General features: G+C 41.7%; 1 protein-coding gene across 11 annotated transcripts in view; it reads right to left on the bottom strand.

Moving 5' to 3' along the window:
* The window catches only part of LOC102228238 (fibroblast growth factor receptor 3), an 84600-nt gene extending 59988 nt beyond the window's left edge, over window positions 1-24612 (bottom strand). For all 11 annotated transcript variants that reach the window (XM_023352653.1, XM_023352656.1, XM_023352652.1 and 8 more), the window contains exons 1-2: window positions 24178-24612; window positions 17056-17279 (exon numbers count right to left, since the gene is read on the bottom strand). In XM_023352653.1, the coding sequence (XP_023208421.1) occupies window positions 17056-17203 (148 nt within the window). In that variant the 5' untranslated portion in view covers window positions 17204-17279; window positions 24178-24612. The remainder of the gene's footprint in view (window positions 1-17055; window positions 17280-24177) is intronic.
* Between the last annotated feature and the right edge of the window lie 129 nt (window positions 24613-24741).

Below are 24741 nucleotides of genomic sequence, written 5' to 3'. Positions count from 1 at the left end.
TGCGGTTCTACTGATTACAAAAGCTTGATGAAAACTGAAGCTTGAAGACGAATACTTTGTGTCCTACTTCCAGTTTTCCATTGATTAGATTTTCATTTTTAAGATAAAATTTCTGATTTATCATTGAAACAAATGTCCAGAAGACTGCAAAACATGTGAGACAAGTTCCTTTAAAAACCCACCTGTTTAGAGTTGCTTTGATTAACAAAACCTAGAATATTATATATATACAGTATATATATATATATATATATATATATATATATATAATCAATATATCTGATTTATATTTGCTTGATGATTTTGATGATGGCATTTGACAATATGTAATGTTACTGTATTATGTTTTCATAATGTGTACACCTTATTTTTGCTTTATATGTCTAAAAGACACCACAATTCACTACAAATATCTTCCAAGGTGCGTCAGCCTCATAGACGGACTGGGACGTCCTCAGCAGCAGCGGCTCGTCTGCTCACTGCTCCCGCCAACAGATTCTTTAGCCTCTACTTCCTCTGCTGAAAAGCGGCACCGGCTGCCAACCGTTTGGCAAGCTCAGCAACCCGTCAGACTAGCCAGTATCACATGACCTTCAAACAGGATCTGTAGAGCCAACCCTCACCCTCACCCCCACCCTCACCACACCACCCACCAACAACATCAATCTCCTCCCCGCCGTCAATAAAGAGCACGTTTTTCTTCCTCCGTTTCAAAAACTACTCAAATTGTAAATCTTGCTCGTCTCTGGAAAGTTTCCCAATTCTTTCACTCCTTCCTCTATTCTCCTCTCCTTTCTCGAACGTGCAGTGAAAACCCCTAATCTCTGTTTAATATGGTTTGGCCGGATGTAAATACCTTTGGACAATGCCTTTAATCTGGGCCAGCCCGACAACCTCACACCGACCTAGAGAAGACTGCCAAGACGAGAGGGGCTATTGGTGGAGAGATGAGGGATGGAGATCAAGGAGGAGAGAAGAAGGGTGATGGAAGGAGGAAAGGGGGGAGGGTCTCTCCACCAAGCTGTGGCGCTTCATCAAAAGAACCCCCAAAAATCAAGTTAAAGATAGACATTGCCTCTAAACATCCCGCCCTGGCCTGTGCCAGCATCAACCCCCCCTCAGTCCTGCCTCCACTCCCGCTCAGGCCTGGACTTCTGCTCAGCTGCACTAACGAGCATCGGAAGCGACTGTACGTCCGGAGTCTCTTGGCAGAGGCCGGCCATCTTTGCTCCTTTCAGACCCTCATCGTCGCCCATCGTCTCTCCCCACCCGCCTCGGAACGGGGCGCGGGTCTGGCCCATGGTAATTGTCATTCTGAAGACGAACTGGCCTAGTTTCAATTCAGCAGACAAAGTGGAAGAAGAAGCCCACCCCCCATAAAAGCCAAGATGTCGGTGGAGAGAGTGTGGGGCGGGGGCTGCCGAACAACATAATCACACAACATGGAGGAACCAATCTGATTATAAGGTGGCTTTTACTAGACACGACTGCGGAGCCTCTTGTTTAGGTAACGGGATCGCTTCGTGTTCTGGGAGTAGAGGTGGTTTTATGGCATGCCGTCAGTGATTTGCGCAAGCGTCACAAACAAAAGTCAAGACGACCTGGAAATGTCAACGGCAGAGTCGTATGACTTACAGCTTCAGACGATGGAAGGAAAAAAGAACCTGATAGCGACTCGCAACCTTGACCGAATCTATGTGACAACTTTTGGAAAACTGTCCAACGGTCATAAAAGTGAGCTCTAAAAAGTTCCTGGCGTAGAATTTGCGCTCTGGGTGATCTGAACTGTTCAGAAAGAAACGAACTTCTCAAAGTTCAAAGCACAATTCAAAGGCCTCTTATCTGGAACTCCAGAGATGAGAAGCATCTGATGGAAACCATGTTCAAACACACTGACACAGCATGAGGAGATGGCTGATTGAAATATTCAACTCTGACCTCTGGTGACCTCAAGTACAACCCTGCCCTGACCTCCCAGGGTGCCAAGTGTGACCCCCACCCCCTCACAGATGCACAGAGACCTTCTAAAGTACCCATAGATAACGCCAGAGATAGCAGTGTGAGTCTGTGTGGAAGGTGAAAGAGATCACGGGTTTATGAAGTCTGATCATTGGCCAGAAGAGCTCGTATGTAGAACACACACTCACAACTAAAATCTGAAAGCTAGAGTGGAGTTGGCACTGTCTACACTCTAACAATGACTCTGTCTTTCAGAGATCTTGGCAACAAGACCGAAGTTAAGCCTCAGCAGCCTTTAGTTAATTAATCTGTCAGGAACAACAGATTTTATTGACCTGTCACCTGCTTTTTATCAATCTGAATAAAAGCTAAAAGCATCTAAAAATACTGCTGGATGTTAAGCCTAGTGTTTCATCTCTGCTGGGGAACAATGTGGTTACCGTTAGAAATCCACAACTTCTCCATATTTAGGTTACATATTCATAAACTGTAAAATAAATATGAAGCACACTTTATTGACAGAACAAATGTAGTAAAAAAAATAATCTTTTAGCTTGTTTTGAAAACATGTTTGTGCATGATACTGTATGTCTTTGACAGAAGTCTCTAAGGGCCTTAATATCCTCCAAGTTACTGACCAAAAGAGACAACAAAATCAAAAGGAGCAAAAGAAACCTGGCGAACATCTTGTTGGAAACTCAAAAATCTCATCCTTTCGTCAACCAGGCAATGCGTAATAAGTAAAGGCTATCATGTCACGATCAAAACAATACTGCTGTTGGCAGATCTTTACTGAGTGAATAAATGTGTAAGGTGCAGAAACAATTTTCTATGAGATGTTGATGTTTGTATTCAGATTGAGCAAAAAATGAAAACGAGAGTAGGAAGGCTATGCAACTAAAAAGAAAATTTGTCGTTTCTTCCATCCAAATATTGTCATATTTGAAAATGTTGGCAGTGTGTTGAAACTCTTAAGACTCCCACACACGCGGGCGTAGTGTGCCTAGTCTCTGAGCCACGCGGACTCCGCTTCCACTGTCCGTAGACAGTTTAGATTCCATAGTTGAGCCCACTGATTACCTACATTTCTTGTGACAAATCCCTTCATTTCCCACAGTCCAAATAGATACTAGTAAGTTTGACAAGCTAGTTGGGCACCTAGCCCCACTTCTTCTCCAGCAGGTCAGCCACCGCACAACTTTCACTGAAGCACAAGTACCAGTCAGGATTAGCAGCTAGCACTGGTTGGACTGACTCTCAAGCTTATCAGTTCAGTGTGGACGTCGCATACAAAATATTCTGATGTTAATACCGTTTCCCACCTAACAGTTTGTGTGACACAAAGTGCACAGACGCAACAATTTACCCTTGTGCTGACGTGTCCAACAGACATCCACTTTGAGTCCAGTCCAGTACGTAAGGACATGCGCAGAGGGAAGTACGTCCAAATAGATCGAAGCCTTAGCTAATAATCTACATTTACAACAGGGTACACACTACCCGCTAATATGATATGCTTAATAAAGTGCAAAACATGAACTCTTATTTGTCTTTGTTTAAAAATAAATACAAACAAATAATAAAATAGAAAGTCTTTCAAATGTTTCCAGACCTAAATCCAATTTGGATTATGTGGAAGAGCTAGAAATATCCTTCATGCAGCCTCACTAAACTTGAGCTATTATACTAAGAGGAATAATGGCGACCACCATTGCTTCCGTAAAACAGAGCGCTGCTGTGTGACGTCAACATTCTGCACGGTGTCGCTTTGGGGTTGTAAACCGTTCACACAGAAATCGGTTAATTGGTAGTATGTGTGACAATGCAAAGAAAAATAAAATTGGATTTTGAGCATCAAGACCTGCAGTGTGAACGTAGCATTAGCGCTCTCTGGTTTCATGGTTCTTGTCAGTTGGAGTCCACTTTATCAGCAGAGTGCCAGACTACCAAACCAGCTCTATCACAGATGTTTAAGTTGCTCCTTCCAGATAAACACCAGCATTGGCCTTTATCTTAAGAGCCCTAAGTGCTTCTCCAATCTGAAGCAAGCTTCGTGAATTAGAAAAACCTCTTAGCTCGTCCTGATTTTGTTTTTCAGCGATACACACCAAACAGAACGCTGCATGGGGAGAAATCTGTCACATTAGGAAAAAATGTAGCCCATTACCAAATGCTGCATTCAACAATAACAGTTCTCAAATATATATATAAAAAAACAAGAAAAAAAAAGGAAGAAAAAAATCTTGTCAGCTCTACTGTCACTGCGCCGCTGTCAGCCAGCACAACTCCACGTCTCTCTCTTCTTTCCAGGGTGAAGAAGGCTTCCATTACACTCTGCAGACGGTACAAGGGTTTATTATTTTAGCTCTCCTGGCAAAATAACATAAGGGAATACTGAGGGGGGAGGCCGAGGGAGGGAATTTGGTTTCAATATTAGATGTGTCAGCTGTTGCTGGATGTGGGGGAGCGTTAAACAGAAGCACACATGAGGGTGAGAGCACAGGCCTCTGGATCGTTTCAGCTGTGAACAAAGATAGATGGATGAAGAGCCGCAAAAAGAAAAGGGGGCTGGGAGCAGAGAAAGGAAATAAAGATGGAGAGAGAAGTAGGTGACCTAATTAGACTGTATTAAGGGGAAGGGTGAAGGCACAGGGAGCAGATGTGTGAGAGTGGAAAGAGGAGACAAAGAGAAGGATGGGAAAGAGGAAGGAAGAAGAAGCAGAGTTGAGGGAGGATGAATATGAAAGAGAGTGGCCACACATCCACGCTAGGGAGAAGATGAACGTCGCTGCCTCGCTGCAATAAGTAAGTAGAAATCATGGCACTGACAGATGTAAAAATTAACATGAGACATATTCATAATTCAGCCATGGTGCTGGCGTTCATCACCTATCAGCCAATCAGACCTTTCGTCTCATTCAGGCATTGGAGTGACATGCTCCGCCCATTTGGGAGTGGCTACGTATGCATCGTTTTGGGGAAATTGTAGTTGGCGATTTTACAGAAGAGCTATGGATTAACACACAGCCACACATTGTCCAAAAGAAGACAAACTTTTCAGACAAACACAAAAAAGTTGAAAATATTCAACTTTTGTAGTTGACTTCAACCTCGTCTTGTGTGTTCAGTTCACCTGGAAAGGAGGGAAACTGCGGGGGAATTGCTGCAGTTGGCATATTTCAATAAGCTGGAATTCGACAATTAGTGCAATAAATCTGAGGTTGTCCAACAATTTAAGTCAAGCCAAGTGCCAGTAAGTGGGTTTGTGTCATCACATAAAAATCATGGTTTAGTTGGAATAAAACAATAACAAAACAACTTAAAAATGCTCATAGTTTTATATAAAACGCTGCAGACATTTGAGAATTTAAACCAATTTGGAGGGAGCTTCCTTTATTTTATAATCAAAAGTATAAAATGTTTATACTAAATTTAAGAGCACAGGTGTTGGAGAATCCCATCTGGTCAGAGGAAGTCCTCACAACAGCACGAGTCGGTTACAGTATCTCCTATGCTGTGCAGCGTTTTGGACTGATAAAACGCCCCACAGAGCTGGATTTGTCTCCAGTGACGTTTACGTTCTGATCGACCACGTTTCAGGTGAGTAATTCAGCTCAGTGCAGAGAGAGCTGCATACCGCATTGCTGCTGAAAGATGCGTACACTGACATAAATGGTTTTGGTTTCGTGCAACATTCTTCCTCTCATGTAACTGCATGACAAAACCTAATGTTCTCAAATGGCAGAGTTTTGTGAGAGCTGCAAATCCTCTTTGTTTTGGAATGACCTTTTAAAGTTGAGGTACAGAACGTTGCATTGTACGGAGCCCTTCTGGCGACATGAGAGAAATGACTTAATGACTCATGGGAACGACTCGTTCAATTTGTGGGAACGACTTAATAATGCAAAATAATAACTCTTATTTTGTGGGAACGACTTAATTATAACAATTCTTGGTCACGAATTAAACAAGCTGTGGCCAAGAGTTATCAAGTCGTGGGCGCAGTTGTTTTTTTTTCTTCCCTTTTTGTTCCATGTCACCGGCGGACTTTGTAGTATTGAGTATTTAGTGCCACTCATAATGATTTTGCATGCGCTAAACTAAAAAACAATGCCGTGATTATTTGGTAAATGTGCACACTGAACCAACAGCAACGTACAAATATTAGCACCATTACATTTCTACCAATAAAACGTTGAGACTGTTGGATAGAGTCCCACTGCACCAGATGCAGTGGGACTTATCGTAGTTTATCATTCATTGTGATAAATTTGTTATAAGAATTTTGAGTTATGGTTGTCAACATGAATTCCAATTAATGGTGTTTAAATCCCCTAAAACTGTCTGTATTGTCGGGATTGATCATTTTTCTTCACCGTTTGTTCAATGAAGACAAATCAATGAAAATCAAATTTTTCAAAAATACTCTGTGCGGTTTATTTATACAAATCACATTTCTTTAAGAAGCGGATTACAAATAGCAACGTTTTTCAGGAGCACTATTTGTGTTTGTGGGGCAATAATTGCTGTGACACACAGTCACAGTCATACAGTTACCTCAAAATGAAAAATAAAATAGTTCTTATGGTCATTGTTACCGTTATGTAATGGTTCACTAGAGGGACCCAGAAAATCAGCCACGACACAGGAGTGAGCAGAAAACTGATATTTATTAAAAGGCAGCTTAAACCGGGCACGCAGGATCGTCCGCTGCAGCACTGCGAAGGGGGGCGGAGAGGAGAGATCGGTGACTGGACAAATAGCAACAAAAGGATCTGTTACTGCGTGTGTGAAGGGAACACTAACCTGGCTTGGCGATCAGTAACTGAAGTGATCGGCTGAGGAACCAGGAGGAGCGCGGATGCTGCGCTGATGCAGAGCTCGGCAGGAAGTGCCTGGGGAGGGAAGCGCTGATGCAGGGCAGCGTACAAACTAGTTAGGCAGCAGAAGAACCAAATCCAGATCCGAATCCTTAGTCAGACGGGCCGAGGTCATGCACGATCGGGGCTAAGGGTAGAATCCGTGGGAGTGGGCGAGAGCGGTGTAACTGAAACAGGCGTGGGTCGAGATCCAGAAGGGCGATAGTAACAGTCCGACAAGGGCAAGGCAAAAGGGGCAGGTCCGAGGAACAAAGCGTGGTCGTGGCTATGAGGGCGAGGTAAAAGTGCTGGAAAACTACTTGCTGAAAGCGTTCGATAATCTGGCAGTGTGGTTGCGACTGAGAGAGGCTTAAGAAGGGAGACAATCAGGAAGCAACGCAGGTGCGAGGAATAACGGAAATGAGGGGCGTGACTAGGATTGGCTCAAACAGAAAACAGTACAACGTGAACATCACACGTTAGCACAATAGTATATAGCAAAATATCGTTTTAAAACTAAGTCCATATCGCCCACCTTTCATGGAAGACAGAACTGCCACTGACAGTGTTAACGAGAAAAACGAGTGAGAGGAAAATGTAGATTTTACCCAAAATTGACTAAAATTGTGCAACCCAAATGGACAACACATATTAATACAGCAAAGGGAACTGGTAAGCGGGTTGACACAACAACGTGACACGCTATGAATCTGAAAATGAAACACTTTTCTACTGAATGTAGGAGGAAGCATGGAAACGTTTGGTGTGCAGCAGGTTTGAACACGCATAAGGTATACTAGCTGCATTTTGCAACTGCAAATCCATTCCGCAGTCTATTGAAGAACATGCAGCTCAATAAACGGTGGCAGTAAATCTAGATGACAGAGGGACAGATGAAAATAAAGATAAAAAGAGGGTGAGAAGATGGATAACTTAATAGGAGGCAAAGCTGAAAGAGCCACATTTACCTAGTTTCAGCTGCTAAATAAAAGTGCAGATTTTCAAATAGCAGTCCGATACGACACAACGAGGCCTTCTGTTCCCCCGTGTTGTCTGCTTGATCTGTTAAGTATCTCAACAATTGCCTTAAGGGGGAGCTTTGTAATTAAAAACCCGCCGTATGTCAACACCGCTGTCAGCCTGTGGGCCGAGAACTGCCCTGAACCGCAGCCAGGGGTAGAACAGAGGGCATGTACAGGTGTGTATGAAACAGAGAAGAGTGTGTATATGCCTCAGAGACATCATTACGATGTAACACGGTACATGCAGCTACGAGAGGGCCTTGAAAGCTGATGGAAACTTCAAAACATCTAAAAAGAAAAGAGGCAGTAAGCAGATTCCTGCAAAGATCTAGGGCTTACAATGCGATTCTTATTTAATATCCCTGCATATATGTGCTAAGAACGTAGAGAGAAACACACCGCAACATGAAGATGGCAGGGGCCAGACACACAGACCTGTCTTTTCATCCATAATTCATGCAATTCTTGTCACAGAGGATTTCAAAGGGCATTAATGAGGTATAATAATAATAGTCAGACAGGTGACAGCAGCGACGGGGTCGGTGTGAGTCCTGCTGGGTGACAGTGACCTGCTGATCTGCAGCTGACAGCTCCCTTTTCAGAAAGTTTTGCCTAAGTGAACATTTAAAAGCAGGTGATTTAGACTTTACAAAACTAAAGGTGTTTTCACACCTGATAGTCAGGTAGAGTCTGATCAACTGGGGACCAAAACTGCAACATTTGTTCCATTTTCAGCTGATGTTGTTCTCTGTGAAAAATAAACCAAACCATTTCAAAACCTGTTCCCCTCCTCACCTGTGTTGGCGCTGCAGCAGAATTCACTGAAGGAAACAACATGAATACCTCAAAATCGATTTATCACCCAGCGCTACTAGAAAGCTACATTTTGTATTTGCTCAGGAGATTTTTCTGTCATATTTCAAGTTATCTGATGGATGTAAAACTAAACTGTATTTGCACCCTTATTTGTAAGGGTGCAAATATTTTTCAAAAAATCTTAAAAAAAGATTTACTCCATAACTATATGCCATCACAAGAACGTCTGTGCTGCTGTACTAAACGGAAGCAGTGTTCAGCCTTTAATTCCTTTACAGAAAAAAAGAAAAAAAGTCTTGGGTGTCTACTGGATTATTTGCATCACAGAGTCGACACAAAGCAGCCATTGTTGCAGAAATCAGCGCACTCTCTAAAGCTTGTTTGACCTGTATGCTTCCCACGCTTGCCAAAAGATTTCCTGATAACGTTGCCAGGGAAATGTGCATCATCGTGTCTCTGCTGAAGAGGAGGAACCGCTTGCAGCGCCATCAAGCCCAGGTTGTGATGAACGGCCCGGTTCCTCATGGCTCTTGTTGAGCCCACACATGGACTCAACATATAATGGGACGATTACAGGTCAGTGAAGTCGGGCGCTCCACCGTACGGACACGCGCGATGATATTCTGGAAAATAACCCGACACATGCAAACTGGAAGGTAGAGAGGAGTCCCTCTAACCTCCCCCCAAAAAATGCACAGATATTCCTTGTCTTCTTTTCATATTTGTTTCATTGAAGAGGGCTGAACAGCTGCACACTGCTGGTCAGCTGGCTTAAAAAAGACCAAACAAACAAAAAAAGATTTGTTGGTTTTGTTTCTGGTCAAACTTGCTATACCTAATTTACTCATGACGAATTTTGATGTGAAAACTAAAGGAGTGGAATATTGAAGCTGTGGTTTGTAGCTTTTAATTATGTTTTATTGTTAAAACATAAGTAAAAAAAAAGTTCTTTTATGTATTTGTTAAAACTGTCAATATGTATTGACAGTTTGTTATGAGACTGATAATTTATGAAAATCAAAGGCTCCTCTGCCTTTTCCCAGTGCTATTATTGTCGTCTGAAGAAATCTGGTCAGACACAACCAATCAGAGCCAGGAGGAGGGTCTTATCGCTGTTAGTCACCTCATGTACGCACTGCTCACCCCCCTCGCTACGCTACAGCGTCTCTCCACAGCGGAGCCTGTCATGAATGCTAAAGCTAGTTAGCATGGCCACCGATGTCAGCAGATAGACAGTTTTCCTGTAAAGGCTCTGGTTGGTTGTTTTTGACTGGGAGCGGTGCATTTATTCATATTGCTAAAGTATTTCAGAAAGGAGCTTGACTTATTTCACATCGACAGTGATGATTTTAAGAAATACGTCAAAAAAAAACATTTAAAAAAATAATAATAATGCAGCTTTCAGTCTATGTAAATGCCATAATGCTGAGGTGTTTCTCCTCAGGTTTACTCGGTATGTCTCAGAACAAGATGATGGGAAAATACATCAAATCTTTCTTATTGTGAGCTAAAGGGCAGAATCATGTCTTCACTGAAGTTCTTCAGAAAAACTGCTTTCTGCATAAGCTGTCGGCTATTCTGAGACGCACACACACAATCATACTTACAAAAACAAGCATGCACACACACGGTGCCTTCAAGAAACACTGTGATCATCAAAGACTTAGCGAGCGCCGGAGAAGCTTTCAACCGGTAAGATCGTGCATGTGCTGGACAGAGGAGAATAAGATATGCAGCCAAAATGAAATTTGACAGAGAAGAAGAAGAAAAAAGGGGAATGACTGTGTGTGTGTGTGTGTGGGGGTGTGCATGTGAGGGTGTGTGAAAACAAATTTCTCGTTGACCCAAGCAGCCCCTGCTGACACGGACTGTGTTTAGAGGAGTCACGGATCTCACACACGTCTCTGTCTGGGCCAGGAATTCAGCTTCCTTCACTTTAATACCAGCAGATTGTTCAGGTTCAAACCAGGGTGGAGTACTAACACAAAAAAATACCAGGGACAAGAACTCGAATATGTAAATAAACAACAACAAAAAAAACAAAAGAAGAAGAAAAGAGAAGTTAGATGGTGGGAAGGAGTAAAAATATCCATCATTTGGAGATACTTCAAGGTAAATGTATTTATTTGATTATTGATTATATTTATAGTTATTAATTTATTTTAATTGTATGCTCCAGTGTACGTGATTTCAGGGACTGTAGGCTATAGATACATTGCTTGTGATACTATTGGACCTTGTTATCTGGTGTTTGTAGTGTTGCATCGCTTTTTCTTTTATATATCACACATACATTTAATATTCACCGCATTATTTTGACAACTTGACAGCTAGAACTAACGGTAGTCGTTGTCAGTGAGCAGCTTTTTGCCCTCCAGCAGGGAGATGGAGGGCGTTACGTCACGATGCTAGACAAAAGAAATGTGTTTTCAGTTACTGTGCAGTACATAAGTATAAACTTGCTAACTTTTCTGTATCAGTACTTGAACTCAGCAAGTACATAAACTGAAACACTCGCACTTGTACTCTGAAAATTTGAAAAAGTATTTAAGCTAGCGTGAAGTGGTTTTTTTAGCTTTTCCAAGAAAGATTTAATGCGATAAAAGGGGAGATGGAAACACATTTGCAGAATAAATTCAGACATGGCGAACTTTCCCATCCACTGGTGGGTCTGCTCCCCATCAGAGGCAAAAAACTCTGAAAAATTTACAAGCTCTTCTCATTTTTCTGAGCTGTGTGGCTCATGCTAGCTTACAGCCGCTTCCTGTTTACTACAGCCACATGTAGCACCAACGTCTGTCCAAATCACGTCTTGTGTATCCTGGTCCAGTAGACGGAAAGACGTCTAACTCGCATTTTCCCATTCTTTTTGTCTCTATTTTGCAACATTTCAAAAGTTCGCAATGTATTTGCGCGATAATTGGATGGAAACAAAGCCAGAGAAAACATGGTAGTGGCACCATGATGCCGGGGGGGAGGATTTTATTCAGAACACCTGAGAATATCTGGGAAAGACAAGAGACTCAGTGGAAACTCTTCTACAAAGAAGAAAGAAGAAGAAGTTTTACCATACACAAAATGCAAATGGAATACATCATGGTTTGCGATCTTAATGTGACAAAATCTCACATGACAAACCACAAAAGGCCACCAGCAGGAGGTGTGTGTGTGCATGTGTGTGTGGTCAGTGACTAAAGGTGGGAGAATGACCCACACAGACATTCACCCTCTGCTCTTCATCATTAATCTCCAGCATCAATTCACGCGGCTTTCCAAAACGCTACTTTCTCCTTCTTTTCCAACATTTGGGAATGCCACCAGGCTTTGGAGAAATAAACAACGGCACAGACTTAATGGAAACAAGGGGACTGCACGTCACACTCACTCGCAGACAGACCACAGAACCGCCTCGCTTTACTAATGCACACATAAAAAGCAGGGAATAGGTCTGGAAATGACTCTAGAAGCCTTTTTAAAGCTCGTTTCATGATTATTTTTTAATGGGTAGTTCTGTTCTTTGGGTGAGTTTTTTTCTCTTTTTTATAAATGAAATTACATGCTTTCAGGGCCTTCAGTGGAATAAACCCTCCATTGAAATAATTACAGGTTTTATATTTAAAATCTTCCATAAGTGAAAGGCGACCATTAGGGTTTTTTTTTTAAGTAGAAATAGCAGGGAGAGATTTGTTTTCCAGTCAAAAACATTCATCACCCACAGTCAGTGGTCAAATGCATAAACAACACAAAACGTGGGCAAATTCATAAGACAGCATTAATACAGCTGCAGTGCAGGTAGCTAGCAGCCTCACACCTTTAGGTTAATTATTATAACCTGTAAGCTTTCAACAACATTTCAGCGCCTTCTGATTGCAATTCATCACACGCACACGCCGATATCCATCTACCATTCACCTCCTCACACACACACAGTCACAGACTGTTAGCATAAAGCTAAAGGAACTTCCCAGCTCAAGGCTGTAGTGGTTGAGGGGAAGTCATGCCATCTGCCAGTAAATGACAGTCGTTTTGCCCCCACTGCTGGTCCATCTGTGGACTCGGGGAACTCTGTGGGAGGACAAAAGGCCGACAGGGAGACGGGCCGCAGGCCGGACATGCCTACTGGGCAGGGAAGGGGAACCCCAGCCTCTCCATGACACGCAGAAAGGTGTAGCAATGTTGCAGCTGGATGATTCACTTGGGGTTCACTTCCAATTATCATTCAAATAGCCACAAAGTGTAGTTTTAAAGTAAAGGGAATCAAGGCTAAAACAATTTATTGAATTAAACATAATTGTGATTAATCAGGATTAATTGTGATTTATCGCGACTAATCGATTACTGAAATTGTTTTGTAATCTATTGCAAAGTGTGTTTTCCAGCTTCTACTTATTTGGACTTTAAATTCAAGTCAATTCATAGAAGGGATATTTTCTATCATTTGTAATTTCTTTCTAAGAAAAGGGAATTGGACATTTCTCTTAGTGTGAAAGAAATCAGAGATTTTATTTTTAAGCCATGTCGCCTAGCCCTAATTGAGGCCTCCTCTAAAAACACTTAGCTGCCTATTTTAACAGCTCACACACAGTACACCTTAATACTAGGGATGCAAGTTATCGATTAATGAGTTAATCTAAAGTTGACTGATCTTATCAATTGGCTTACGATTAATTGATAAGCTGCAATTTTCTCAAAAACCTGAGTTTTGTCTTGTATCACGAGGGACAGCTGTCTTTTTATAACCTGACAGGCAACATTTTTCATAATCCTGAAAAAAAAAAAAACATTTTATTGTTTTGTATAAGCTGTATTAAATACTGACTGAATAAACAATAAATTGTGTTTTTTCCCCACATTATTAAACTTAAGACAAAACAGGAACGTCTTAGGTTACTGAATAGAAAAAGAAAGAATAACTTGTTGAGTGTTTATATTTTAAAACAGAACACAAAGCGTACTTAGCATCCCAAACGGGACTTTGTTTGGGCTGTTACTTTCCTGTTCTGGTATGGCACCGCCATCTTTATTTCTGTATCAACCGGTTCTGCTTGAGGATGACCAACGATGACCTCTTCTGGATGGCCGCAAAACAATGTTAAAATAACGTCTAAACAGACGTTATTAGTTAATCAGTTGGAACTAATTATAAACAAATAAGCCTTTAATAAACATTAAATCGTAAGTCAATGAACTGTTTGCCTCTTTCTTAATACACATTACTACACTCAGTGGAAATTGTCTTGGCAATTCAGCAAAAGCTAACATCCTCAGTCTTCCTTGTCTCTGCTCCTGGAGGCACGGCCAATCAGTGGCGAGGAAAATGAATGGCGCTCCTGGATTGGCTCCTTTACAAACGGCAGCCTGTGGTGTATTAAGGTGTGATGGCTTTAGGTTTCTCAGCTTCTCAAGCTTTCTTTCAAATATTTAACATATGCTCTATGAAGAAATTCACAGAATGTTTTATTGAATAGATTTGGAGTCACAAAAAAGGCAAAGTATTATTGTAAAAGTTGCTTATTTCTGTACTTTCATCTCTAAGCTGAAACTTTATTGCCACACTGCAATATCTCTAAAAGGGCCCCTTTATGTTCCATTGCTTGTGTACAGTTGTCTGCCTGGTTTACAGTATCCGTGAGATAATATCTTCGATGCAGGCCGTGTCTTTCATTTCAACCAAATTGAAAGTAACCAACAATAGAGACACTGATAGTGAGATAAAGTCCCATCATTTCATCAGAAAACACACTTTCACCCACATCAGGTCAAGCGAACCATCACACATCATGTGTCGAACCAGCAGCGACGTGAAACTACTTCCCAGAGTCTCTGCTGCATTTCTGCAAAAATATGAAGCAGTTAAAAAAAGAAAAAGCAGAAACAAAACCACGCCCAACGTGATTTACCAGCAGATGCACAGAATCACAGCAGCTCTGTCGTATCATTGGGGCTGATCATGAGGTCAGAGGCCCCAAGCAGCTTTTTACTCGTTTCATTTGTAGTGATGGAATTCCTCAGATGACATCATATTTCTAAAGCTCGCTCTGTCAGGATTTTCACTCCGCAATCACACACACACACACACATTATGAAAGCATATTAGATGCAACCCACGTCCCCTCCTGTGAGCCGCGTTATCTGGAAGATAGCCCCGACGTGTTCCTACACACACGTGAACAAAGTGGGAAAGACAAATCTGGATCCTCTCCAGAAAACACACAAGCCCTCTTCTTTCTAAATGCAACTGCAGCATGTGAAGAGTGACAAAAGATTGCTTCAAATGGCTTTTGACTTAAAGAGAAGAAAATAAAGAGAAGAGAGAGTGAGAGAGAAGGGGTAAGGGGTGCGGGAAGGAGGGAAAAAATAACTCTTGGCTAATGCCTCAGGAAAAAAAAAAAAAAAAGATTACAGCGCTCTGTTTGGGGCTTTTTTGCGCAATATGGAGAGATTAAAGAAAACACAGTTGACGTTTACTTTGGATTGATCTCTGGGCAATGTCTGCGCCTCGAGAACAAAGAGGAAAAAAAAAAAAGAAGAAGAGAGAAATCACACTGAGCTCAGCAAACCAAAAACAGTCCAATTAAATCCCGCTGGGGGAATCAAAAAGAAGAACACATTTACATAAACAATAAATGTCTTCTGAAACATTTTTGTTTATTTGAAGTTGGCGGAGCGCTGAGATGTGACGGGGATGAAGAAGCTGCTCAGTGTGAAGTGTCCAAAAACTTAACATTTAGAATGGCTGCAAAGTATTCACACCTCTGTGAGTGTCCCCCTTTTGTCACATTAAACAATCAAAAAACGTGTTACAAGAATGCACTAATGACTGCAACTAACCATTATTTATTTCATTAACATAATCAATAGAATATTAGATTTTTATCATGATTAATCGATTAATCAGGTTAAAAAAAAAATCACATCATGCATATTTTTTCATTTAACCATTTAAACTTTTTTATGAAATGTTAGAAATACATTGAAAGATGCGAATAAACAAATAACTATTGATTTTTTTAAAATAAGAAAATAAATATTTAATTGCCTAAAATGTTTGTACAGTTTTAACTTGTTTGCTGCTCAGAGTGTGTTGTTCTTTAAGCAAATTTTCTTTCTTTGAGCCCGTATACTCCAGTTAACGATAAATCGACTTCTAAACTAGGTGATGATTATTTCAATAACCAATTTATCACGATTAATCTGATTAATCGTTTCAAGCCCTGGAAACCTCTTAAGTTTTAGCCCAATTTGTCAAATTAAATCTGTAGAATTTAAAATCTCCTTAACAGTTTACAAAGCACTTTGTAATAAAAACCCAGACAACATTTCTGATCTTCTTCAACCCTGTATACCACTCAGACCTCTAAGATCATCAGAATTAAACCTACTAACTATTCCGAGAGTCAGAACTAAACATGGTGAAGCAGTTTTTAGTTTTTATGCTCCAGCGCTCTGGAATAAACATCCTGCTCATTATAAAACTGCCCCTACTTTGAGTTTACGTAAAACAAAGTTAAAAACCTTCTTATTTGAAGTTGCCTGTTCTTACATTTTTTAATTCTATTCATTGACTATATTTAAAATTTTTAATGTTTACTTTGTCCATTTTTAATCTGCTTGATTTTTTTTATTACTATCTTCTTGTTGTATGTTGTTTTTAACTTTCTTGTACAAGCACTTCGAATTGGCTTGGGCTGAAAGGTGCTGTATAAATAAAGTTGCCTTGCCTTGTATTACGGATGGAGTGCGTTTCACTTGTCACAGATTCTTAATTAGTTTTACATCTGGACCTTGACAGGCTGTGAAGAAAGTGACAATTGTTCTCATAGGGCTTCATACTCACAACATGATGCTGCCACCACCATGTTTCACCATGGGGACAAATAAACTGCACTGAAATTTGTGGTTGTGACGTGACAAAAAGTCAACAACTATATGTTTTACCCAGTGTATTATAAGCCTGGCAGGTCACCAGGCTTTACAAGCCCCACCAGGCTAAGCACTTGTTTATTTGAAAAGTTTTTTAAATTTTTATTTACGTACCAGTAACCAGTAACAAGAATAAAAGCCTCAGCGTTTGCTTGGCTCGCTCAACGCAAACCTGTACAAGTGCAACTTATAGAGGTTTGCCCTGAGAGCGCAGTGAGACTGATGAGAGAGCATATACTGTATGTTTCCAGCCAACTTTTAATATTAACACAACAACATGGTGGGTGGGCCACTGGTGACCAGACTTAGCAAGTTTTCTGGGGGAAACCCTGACCTCCAATGTTAGCAATTCAGACAAGCCACTCATCTTAGCAAAAGCAGCAATTAAAATGTAGATTTGTGTTTTTCTGCTTGTTTTCTTAAACAGCTCCATCAGTGGCACCAGAGATAACAGAGGGCGGGGCCCCGTATCCTACCTGTGGGCTGAGCGGTGGGCAGCCTGGCCGGTGAGACGCAGAGCGGCAGCAGGAGGGAGAGCCAGAGTGAGCACCACACAGCCGTCATTCCTCTGGACGGAGGGGCCCGACGCAGAGCAGCACGGACCGACTCCAACTCAGGGCCCATCCTCCACCATCCGCATGCTGTCTCGCTGAACGCCGGCCGCAGACAAAAGAGGGTCCGACCACTTCCCGCCTCCGACCTTTAAAAAAAAGAGAGAGAAAAAAGAAAACGACAAACATGGAGTCAGAAAATCAAGCCGTTCAGACGTCTGGGTGTTCGTTGCGAGAGAATCAACATCACGTCGAACCAAAAGCTGGAGAAACGCCGCGGGCTCTGTACGCGCCATCCAATATTTTGACATAACATTCTGTACAGATTTTCAAGATTAGAGTGGAAATCTCTCCTCGCTGTTTTGCTCTTGCGGCACTTCTGACTGCTGAGGTGGGTTAGCATAGATTCGACTCAGACAAAAAAAACAGCCCCAAAAAAACCTCCAAAACTAGTTTATTAAGTCATCTTCAAAACTGCGCTAATAGAGCGGATTTGTGTTTTTGAAGCTAAATAACCATTCGCAGGACTCCGCTCCTGCTTGGGGGAAATTCCTCTCTGTTGTCTGGCAGCTGATTGATGAGAATCTGCGGCTCGTCCAGCATTAATACCCAAGTTTAGAAGTCAGTGTGAGTTAAGTGTGATAAGCAGGAGGGAGGCAGAGACACGGCAGGTACAGAGCGGGATGATGAAGAGCTCTGCCCTCTGTTTGTCTAAGCGGGGAGAGGCTGGAATGTACCGAATGCTCTGAGTGAAGTGCCCAAAAAAAGCAAAGTACAAACCGCCCAGTCCGAGCAGTCTTACTACCACCGGTAGCTTTAACCTTAGCTGGTCTCCCTCCATGCTTAGAATGCTCTAGACTACTGGTTCTCACATGTTTTATGACAAGACTGCAAGTACAGAACAGAGAGGTGCAACAGAGATGTTTTAGTCTGTTGTGTTAAAAATTAGAAAACTTTTATTTTCTGTGTCATTTAAATATGTGTTGCATTTTCATTCAAGACGGCTTCCAAGTTAACAGCTAAATATTTCGCTAGGCTAGGCTGTTTTCTCACATCACACTCCGGTAGACTCTGTTTGACTGGGGGCCATTTTTCACACTGTACTGTGTCAAACAAACCAAGCCTTTTAAAAAAACCTGTTCCCCTCCTCGCCTGTGGTGGTGCTGCAGCAAGAACAACTGGAGGAAACAACATGAATACCTCAGAAACAGACATGAGCGCAACTTCCTTCTTCGCAAAATGTTAATGAAAATAAAGTGGCGTCAGATTTGAGCAATTTTAGGTTTTCTCCTATGACTTTGGTAAAAAAAACAATAGACATTTCTCCCGCTAGCGCTAAACTTGCGCGTTTGTTTTCGTTGTATTGACCAAACCGAAGCCCCCTGACCAATCCCTTCTGCTCCTCCTACAATACAAACATCAACAAGATATTAATAAATATGGGTTATTAATATCAGTCCAGTTTTACTTATCAAACTGATACCAATGTATTAAAAAAATCCCCCAAAAAGAAATCAGCCAATACCAATACTAATATTGTGCATTCCTAATTTTGTTTTATATTTATCAGCTCTACATCACTGTTTAAGTGTTTTGCAAACATATTCATTTAAGGTTTTCCACATCATGAAGAATAGCAAAAAGAAAACTGCTTTTAAAGGAAAGAATGAAGGAGTACTATTTAAAGGTCTCTTTAAATAGGAAATGAAATCGTTCCCTTTAAACAGGAAACTTTTTAAAGCAGAAAGTTTCCTTTTTGCTATGTAGAAGAACAAGCAGACGCATGAAAGAAAGTGGTCTGCTCAGACTGAATCCAAATGTTACTCTTTGGCTTATGAAAATGCTGTGTTTGAGCGCACTGTGAAACATGGTGGCGGCAACATAATGCTGTGGGGATGCTGGGCTTCCACCACAAAAGCTGAATGGAGGAAAACCTACAAAAAACTGAGACCAGGAGCAAGTTCACCTTCCAGCCAGAGTTAAACTGGACTTAATGTTTTGGACTGAAACATGTGAACAGTTCAGAATGGCTCAGTCAAAGCCCAGAGCTAAATTGCAATTGAGAATTGAGCAAGACTTGGTAATTGATGTTAACAGACACAGAAGAAAACCCTGAATTGTTTTCCTCCCACTTCACATTTATGAGCTACAGTGGAGAAGGTCCAGAGGTGTGAATACGTTTTACAAGGTGCTGGAATTGCTTTTGTATTTCCCTTGTTAAAAACGGACACCAACCTTTCTACTGAGCATCACTTGAATCAGCAAAGAAAAGCCACAAAGTCTCATAAAGACACACCAACACTTTGGTGCGCACATACAGGTGTGTTTTCTACACACACACACACACAGTCCAGAGAAAAGCTTGTGTTGTCTTTCCTCCTAACGCGCTGTTTTTCTTTCCCTGCAGAGGAACACATTCCTTACTCAGCACAAACTGTGAGACTTTGGTTGAACTTTATCAGTTTTCTGCACAGAAAACACCAACTTAGACCACTTAGCAAGACACACACCGAACACCCACACACACACACCGTCCTAATCTAAGCACTACACCTTTCATGCTTGCACATCCCGCAGCCTTTCATATTCTCCACACCTCTCCTTCTCTCCTCAAAGCCCATCGTTGGTTTGTGATAAGACCCCGCGTGCGCCACTAACTAAACGCCGCTGCTTTTGTTCGCTTTGGCAAGCACAGAAACATCCACGCTGCAATAATAAAAATTGAATAATCTTAGCTTTTCTTTACATATACATTCGGCGTGACTTCAGAGATCTGTTTGGACAAGTTGCGTGGCAGCCTCTCAGCCACGTGAGGCAGTAACAGCTCTGATTGACTAACGGAGGTAGTTTAGATGAAGACGTGGAGGAGAAAGCAAGTGTTGCGCGTGACAGATGGCGTTAAGTTGAGACAAATCCTCGTTCCCTGGAAGAGGAGCGACTGCTTCAAGTCTTCTTTTGACTACAGAGGAACTTCTCACCAACCGTTACGAGACAAACAGAGACGCAACAACCGGACATGGAGCTGGCTTTTTCTTTCTCAGCTCTGAACGTTGACCGGCAGGTCAAATGTAAAAAAAAAAAAAAAAAGTCGTTTTCTTTCCCCTATTTAATAAATCAATCCTCTTTTTAAAAAAAGTGCAGCATGTGAAACATAGTAGAAAACCCCCAAAACTTTGAAAAAATAAAAAAATTTAAAAATCGGAAATCCATACCGCCTGATTGGTGCATCTTTACTGATAAACTCATCAACTTCTATTGAAACTAGATCTCAGCGAGGAGTTCAAAAGCAGTTGTTACGCTAATATTGTCTTAAAGCGTGGAAAGACAAACAGAACCAGAGCGGTGACTATTTTCACTGTTAAAGCTCAGAGGCAGAAAAGGGGCTTTGAGAACTGTTCAGAACTCCGTCACTATTACCCACCACCGCCTCCTCCGCCTCTTTAATGCGGATCAATTCAACAGAGTCACACTTCTCCAGAGCAGGAGGAAAACCCAATAGTTGGGCAGCAGTCATCAGCTGAAGAGGCGCTTGGAGTGAAAATGAAGCTTCAAGGTTCCAAAAAGACCAGAATCAGCCTCACATCAGAACTGCTTTGTGTCATGAACACTCGCCTTCCTGACCTGTCGCTTCTCCAACCACTCAGACAGCTCTATATCAGAGCGCCAGGCTTCAGCGACAAGAGATATTGATCAGCTGAGAGGCAGGGGGAGGGTGTGTGTGTGTGTGTGCTTTCTGCTTCAGGCTGCACAGAGACCTCCGACTGAGGAGATTCAGGCTCACCTCAGGCTGACACACGCCTACATGTTCACACACACACACACACACACGCACACACACACACACACGCCCACGCACACACACACACACAACGAAGAATGAACAGGACGTCAACTAACTAAATCACAGCGGCTCAATAAACACTCCTACAAACTATGCTGCCTCACACACACACACACCCCGTCATGTTGTCACCTTCCTAAAATAATGTTCCAAGCCAGCTTTTTTTTTTTGCCCAAAGTTTTTTTTTGTTTTTGCATAACTCGCCTTTTAGCAACAAATGACTCAGCCCATTACTTTAGTAAAGTGACCATATTTATATTTTTCATGAATATGAATTTAGTTGCAAAACTCAAGTGATGGAAAACGCACCCTGAAACTATACTGAGAAATGGTAGTGGCAGTACCATGCTGTGGGGCTGATTTGTTTCAGCTGATCAGAGGAAGAACAGAGCTGAACACTGACCAATCCCAGGAGATTTAAACAGACATGTTTACAATGGCCTAATCAAAGTCCGAACCTAACAGCTATCGACAACCTGTGACAAGAATTAGAAACTGGTGCTTACAGAAGCTATTCATGAACTTGAGCTACTTTGCAAAGGCTGCACAAGAATGCAAATGCACTACACACTTTTCAGATTTTCTCTTTTTTTATTTATTTGGATTTTATTTTCCTTCTATTTCACAGCTATTTACTGCTTTGCGATGCTCTGCCACGTAGAATCCAGATGAAAAATACATTGAATTTGTAGCTGTAATATATATCAAAAAAATGCATGCATATATATTATAAGGTGTCAGTTCAATAAAATTGCTGAAATTCTGTCACAGCTCTTGGTTTTAGTGTGCAAAAACGACAGATACCAGCCGTTTTCCTTATAATAAGAAACATTGAAGCCATCTAATTCATAAATAGAAAGCAAGAAACGATGAAGCGCCATTACCACGAGCTAAATGAGTGACTGAAAGCAATCCCGGCAACAAAAAGAGGCAATTAGTTTCACATTTGGAAGCGAAATGTGCCTGAGTAAACCGGTGGGCGGCATTCCTCGGGTCGATACGTGAAATTCATTTACACAATCAGTTAATCAGTCATTATCCGTTCCAGCTGCAGCATCCAGGTCTCTTATGGAGTCCAGTCATTTTCTGGGCTTTGCCAGAACCGTGAGCCAGACCGAGTGGTCAGAACCATCCAGTCCAGAAGCCTGCACTATAAAAACGGATTTTTTGAAGCCACTGAATTTTACTTTGTAAATATAACGTTCAGTAGGGGCTGAGGTTTATTTTGACAAGAAATCCTGATCAGGATTTCAGTCAAATTCAGTCAAGTTCAGTCCGCTCACGTTGGGTTGCAAGTATTAACTTTGGAAAAGTTGGCTTACGATTGAGAAGGTTTTGTGCTGAAGCACGAATCTCAGCTTGCATCCAGCTTTTTAAGTCAAACTCTTAAGTCAAACTGAACCGCTGCCAATAAACGACACAGTTCAGCTGCGACTGACACAGATTTAATACGTTCACCACTGTTTCAGTAACATTTGATTCCCTAATGACCAACACATTCTTCTTAAACATGCCATTAAAAGCCAGACGGGAAGAGCGATCAAAAACGGTCAGAATTTAACTCATCTGCACGGGAAGGAAGCTTTTTAGAAATTGGTTGTACCCTCGTTTAAGCACTTCTTCTTTTTTTTTTGCTGTTAAACTTACTAACTCTACCCAGAAATGTTGACTAGAACTTATTAAAATGCAAACTGCAGCACAACTAATACTGTTTTAGTTACATTTTAGACCTCCTATCGAAACCAGTGCCCATTTTTTATCTCTTTTTTTTAAATTTTTAAAACATTTTTAACATGAGGAGCTCAGGTTCTTGTTGGTCCTTATTGAGGATCCAGCAGGAGTCAGTGTGAAACCAGGGATTCTGAGCATCCAGATAACTTTGCTGTGCGCAGTCATTTCTGCAGCGGTGAAACTTGTTGATTGATCCGAGCTGTAATGTCTGAAAAACACGTCGAGGAAGATGATTCTGTACATAAAAAAAGAGTTAAATATAGGCTGTCAAACTGTTGATTCAGCAGGTTTTCTGCTTCCAGTTTAAATATTAAAACATAACGTGACAAAGACTGTTTACTGTTCTTTTTTCCACCCTCCCACACACGTTTAAGCCTGTAAAGAAGAAACAATTAGAACTTTGGAGAAATAAATTAATTCAGTTGATTAATTTTTTTTTTTTAAATAGCCAGAATTTAACTCTTCTATCTGAACGTTTTGAAAACTAGAGCAATTTTAAATGTAATTTAGCTGAGAAGCTAAAAAAAAAAAAAAAAAAAAAAAAAAAAACATATCGCCTAAACTCTACCAGAATTAAATAAGAGCAAACAGTTACAGCAGAGTTTTTGGTGAATTTCTAACAAATAGTTTTATTAGTGTTTGTGTTGCTGTCGGGGGGAGCAGAAACCTTACATGTAAGAGATGGAAAAACGGGGGGAAAATTGCAGCTTTCTGGAGAAACTTGGATCAAGGAAAATCGGAGAATATGAAAGAGGAATGGAGGGGCCACAGAGAGGAGGGGGGCCCGGGAAGACGTCACCGCTGCAGAGAGGAGACAGCTTCACCCACCCAGTGGAGGATGCCATGGCGCTGTACACTTTCTGAAAACAATCACTATAATTTTCTATTGCATGATTTATTTATCACGAATAGAAGCTGAACCAATCCTTTAACGCACACATAAAGATAATTAAAGACGTCTCCTAATTGGAGTCTATACCTGCATAATTAAACTTCAGCCACATTCCCCATATATTCGCGGTTCGTGCGTTTTCCACGTTTTTTTCTCCCTCCCTGGAACCAAAAGTGGGACTTTAACTACTAAAAGAAACGTTTTAGCTCAACCCGATCAACATAAACGAGACAATGCATTCGAATGTGTGTTATTTTCAAAACCCCGGGTCAGTTTTTCCTGAAAACATAAACCACCATCAGAAGGGTGTCCGAATCTCGTCCACCGAACCAAGCGGACACGAGAATATAATGACGCACAAAATGCGCACGGACTGCGATAAGATTGAGCCGCAGCCTCTGCGCCGTTTGTGCAGCTTTGATCCCGTAAATTCAAGTTGGAATCGGAATAGCGCAGAGTGAGACGCTAAGAGCTCCAACCTGTCACAAACCCAACACAAAGAGGCGAAGCAGTGTTCAGCTAGTCTACCTGTAAATAACAACAGCACACTCCTACTAATAATGACAACCGTAACAAATCTTACCTAAACGAGTCAGTTTTGACAGAAACTCAGCCTTCAGGTTCCAGATGTCCCGCAGCTTTCATGAGAAGAAAACCAACCTCTATTGACCAGGAAACTTTAGGAAAATCCACCCAACTGTTGTCAGTTTCTGTCGTTTTCAAAATACACACAAAACCCGCCACGGAGCCGTCCGAAACACTCCTCGCGACTTGACTGAAAGCGCAGCTCGCGCTGCGCCGCTGCCACAGCCAGCAGCTTGTCCTCCACTACATCCAGCTCGGCTCCACGCGCTGCTGCTTCTCACACCGTCCAAAATACGCTCATCTCCTCCCGCGCGTGCAACGGACTGGAAGACTGGGAAAGCGCGCTCGAGGAGAGTTGAACGCGACTCCTCCGCTTCTCTTCAGACTGAATGACTCTCGCGCGCTCCGTCGCCACTGAACACTCAACTCCCGACTGGCGAGTCTCAGCCGCCTGCTCCTCTGTCAAGTAGTGGGGAGTTTGCAAGGTGTTGCTGTAAAGCCGGCTCGGTTCAGACACGTGCGGCACTTCCGTTGGGTACTTTCAAAATAAATTAGTTTCGCT

This window comes from Xiphophorus maculatus, chromosome 19 (assembly GCF_002775205.1).
Source record: "Xiphophorus maculatus strain JP 163 A chromosome 19, X_maculatus-5.0-male, whole genome shotgun sequence".
NCBI classification, from domain to species: Eukaryota; Metazoa; Chordata; class Actinopteri; order Cyprinodontiformes; family Poeciliidae; genus Xiphophorus; species Xiphophorus maculatus.
The sequence above is the reverse complement of the archived record's forward strand: the minus strand, read 5'-3'. Positions and strand labels throughout refer to the sequence as shown.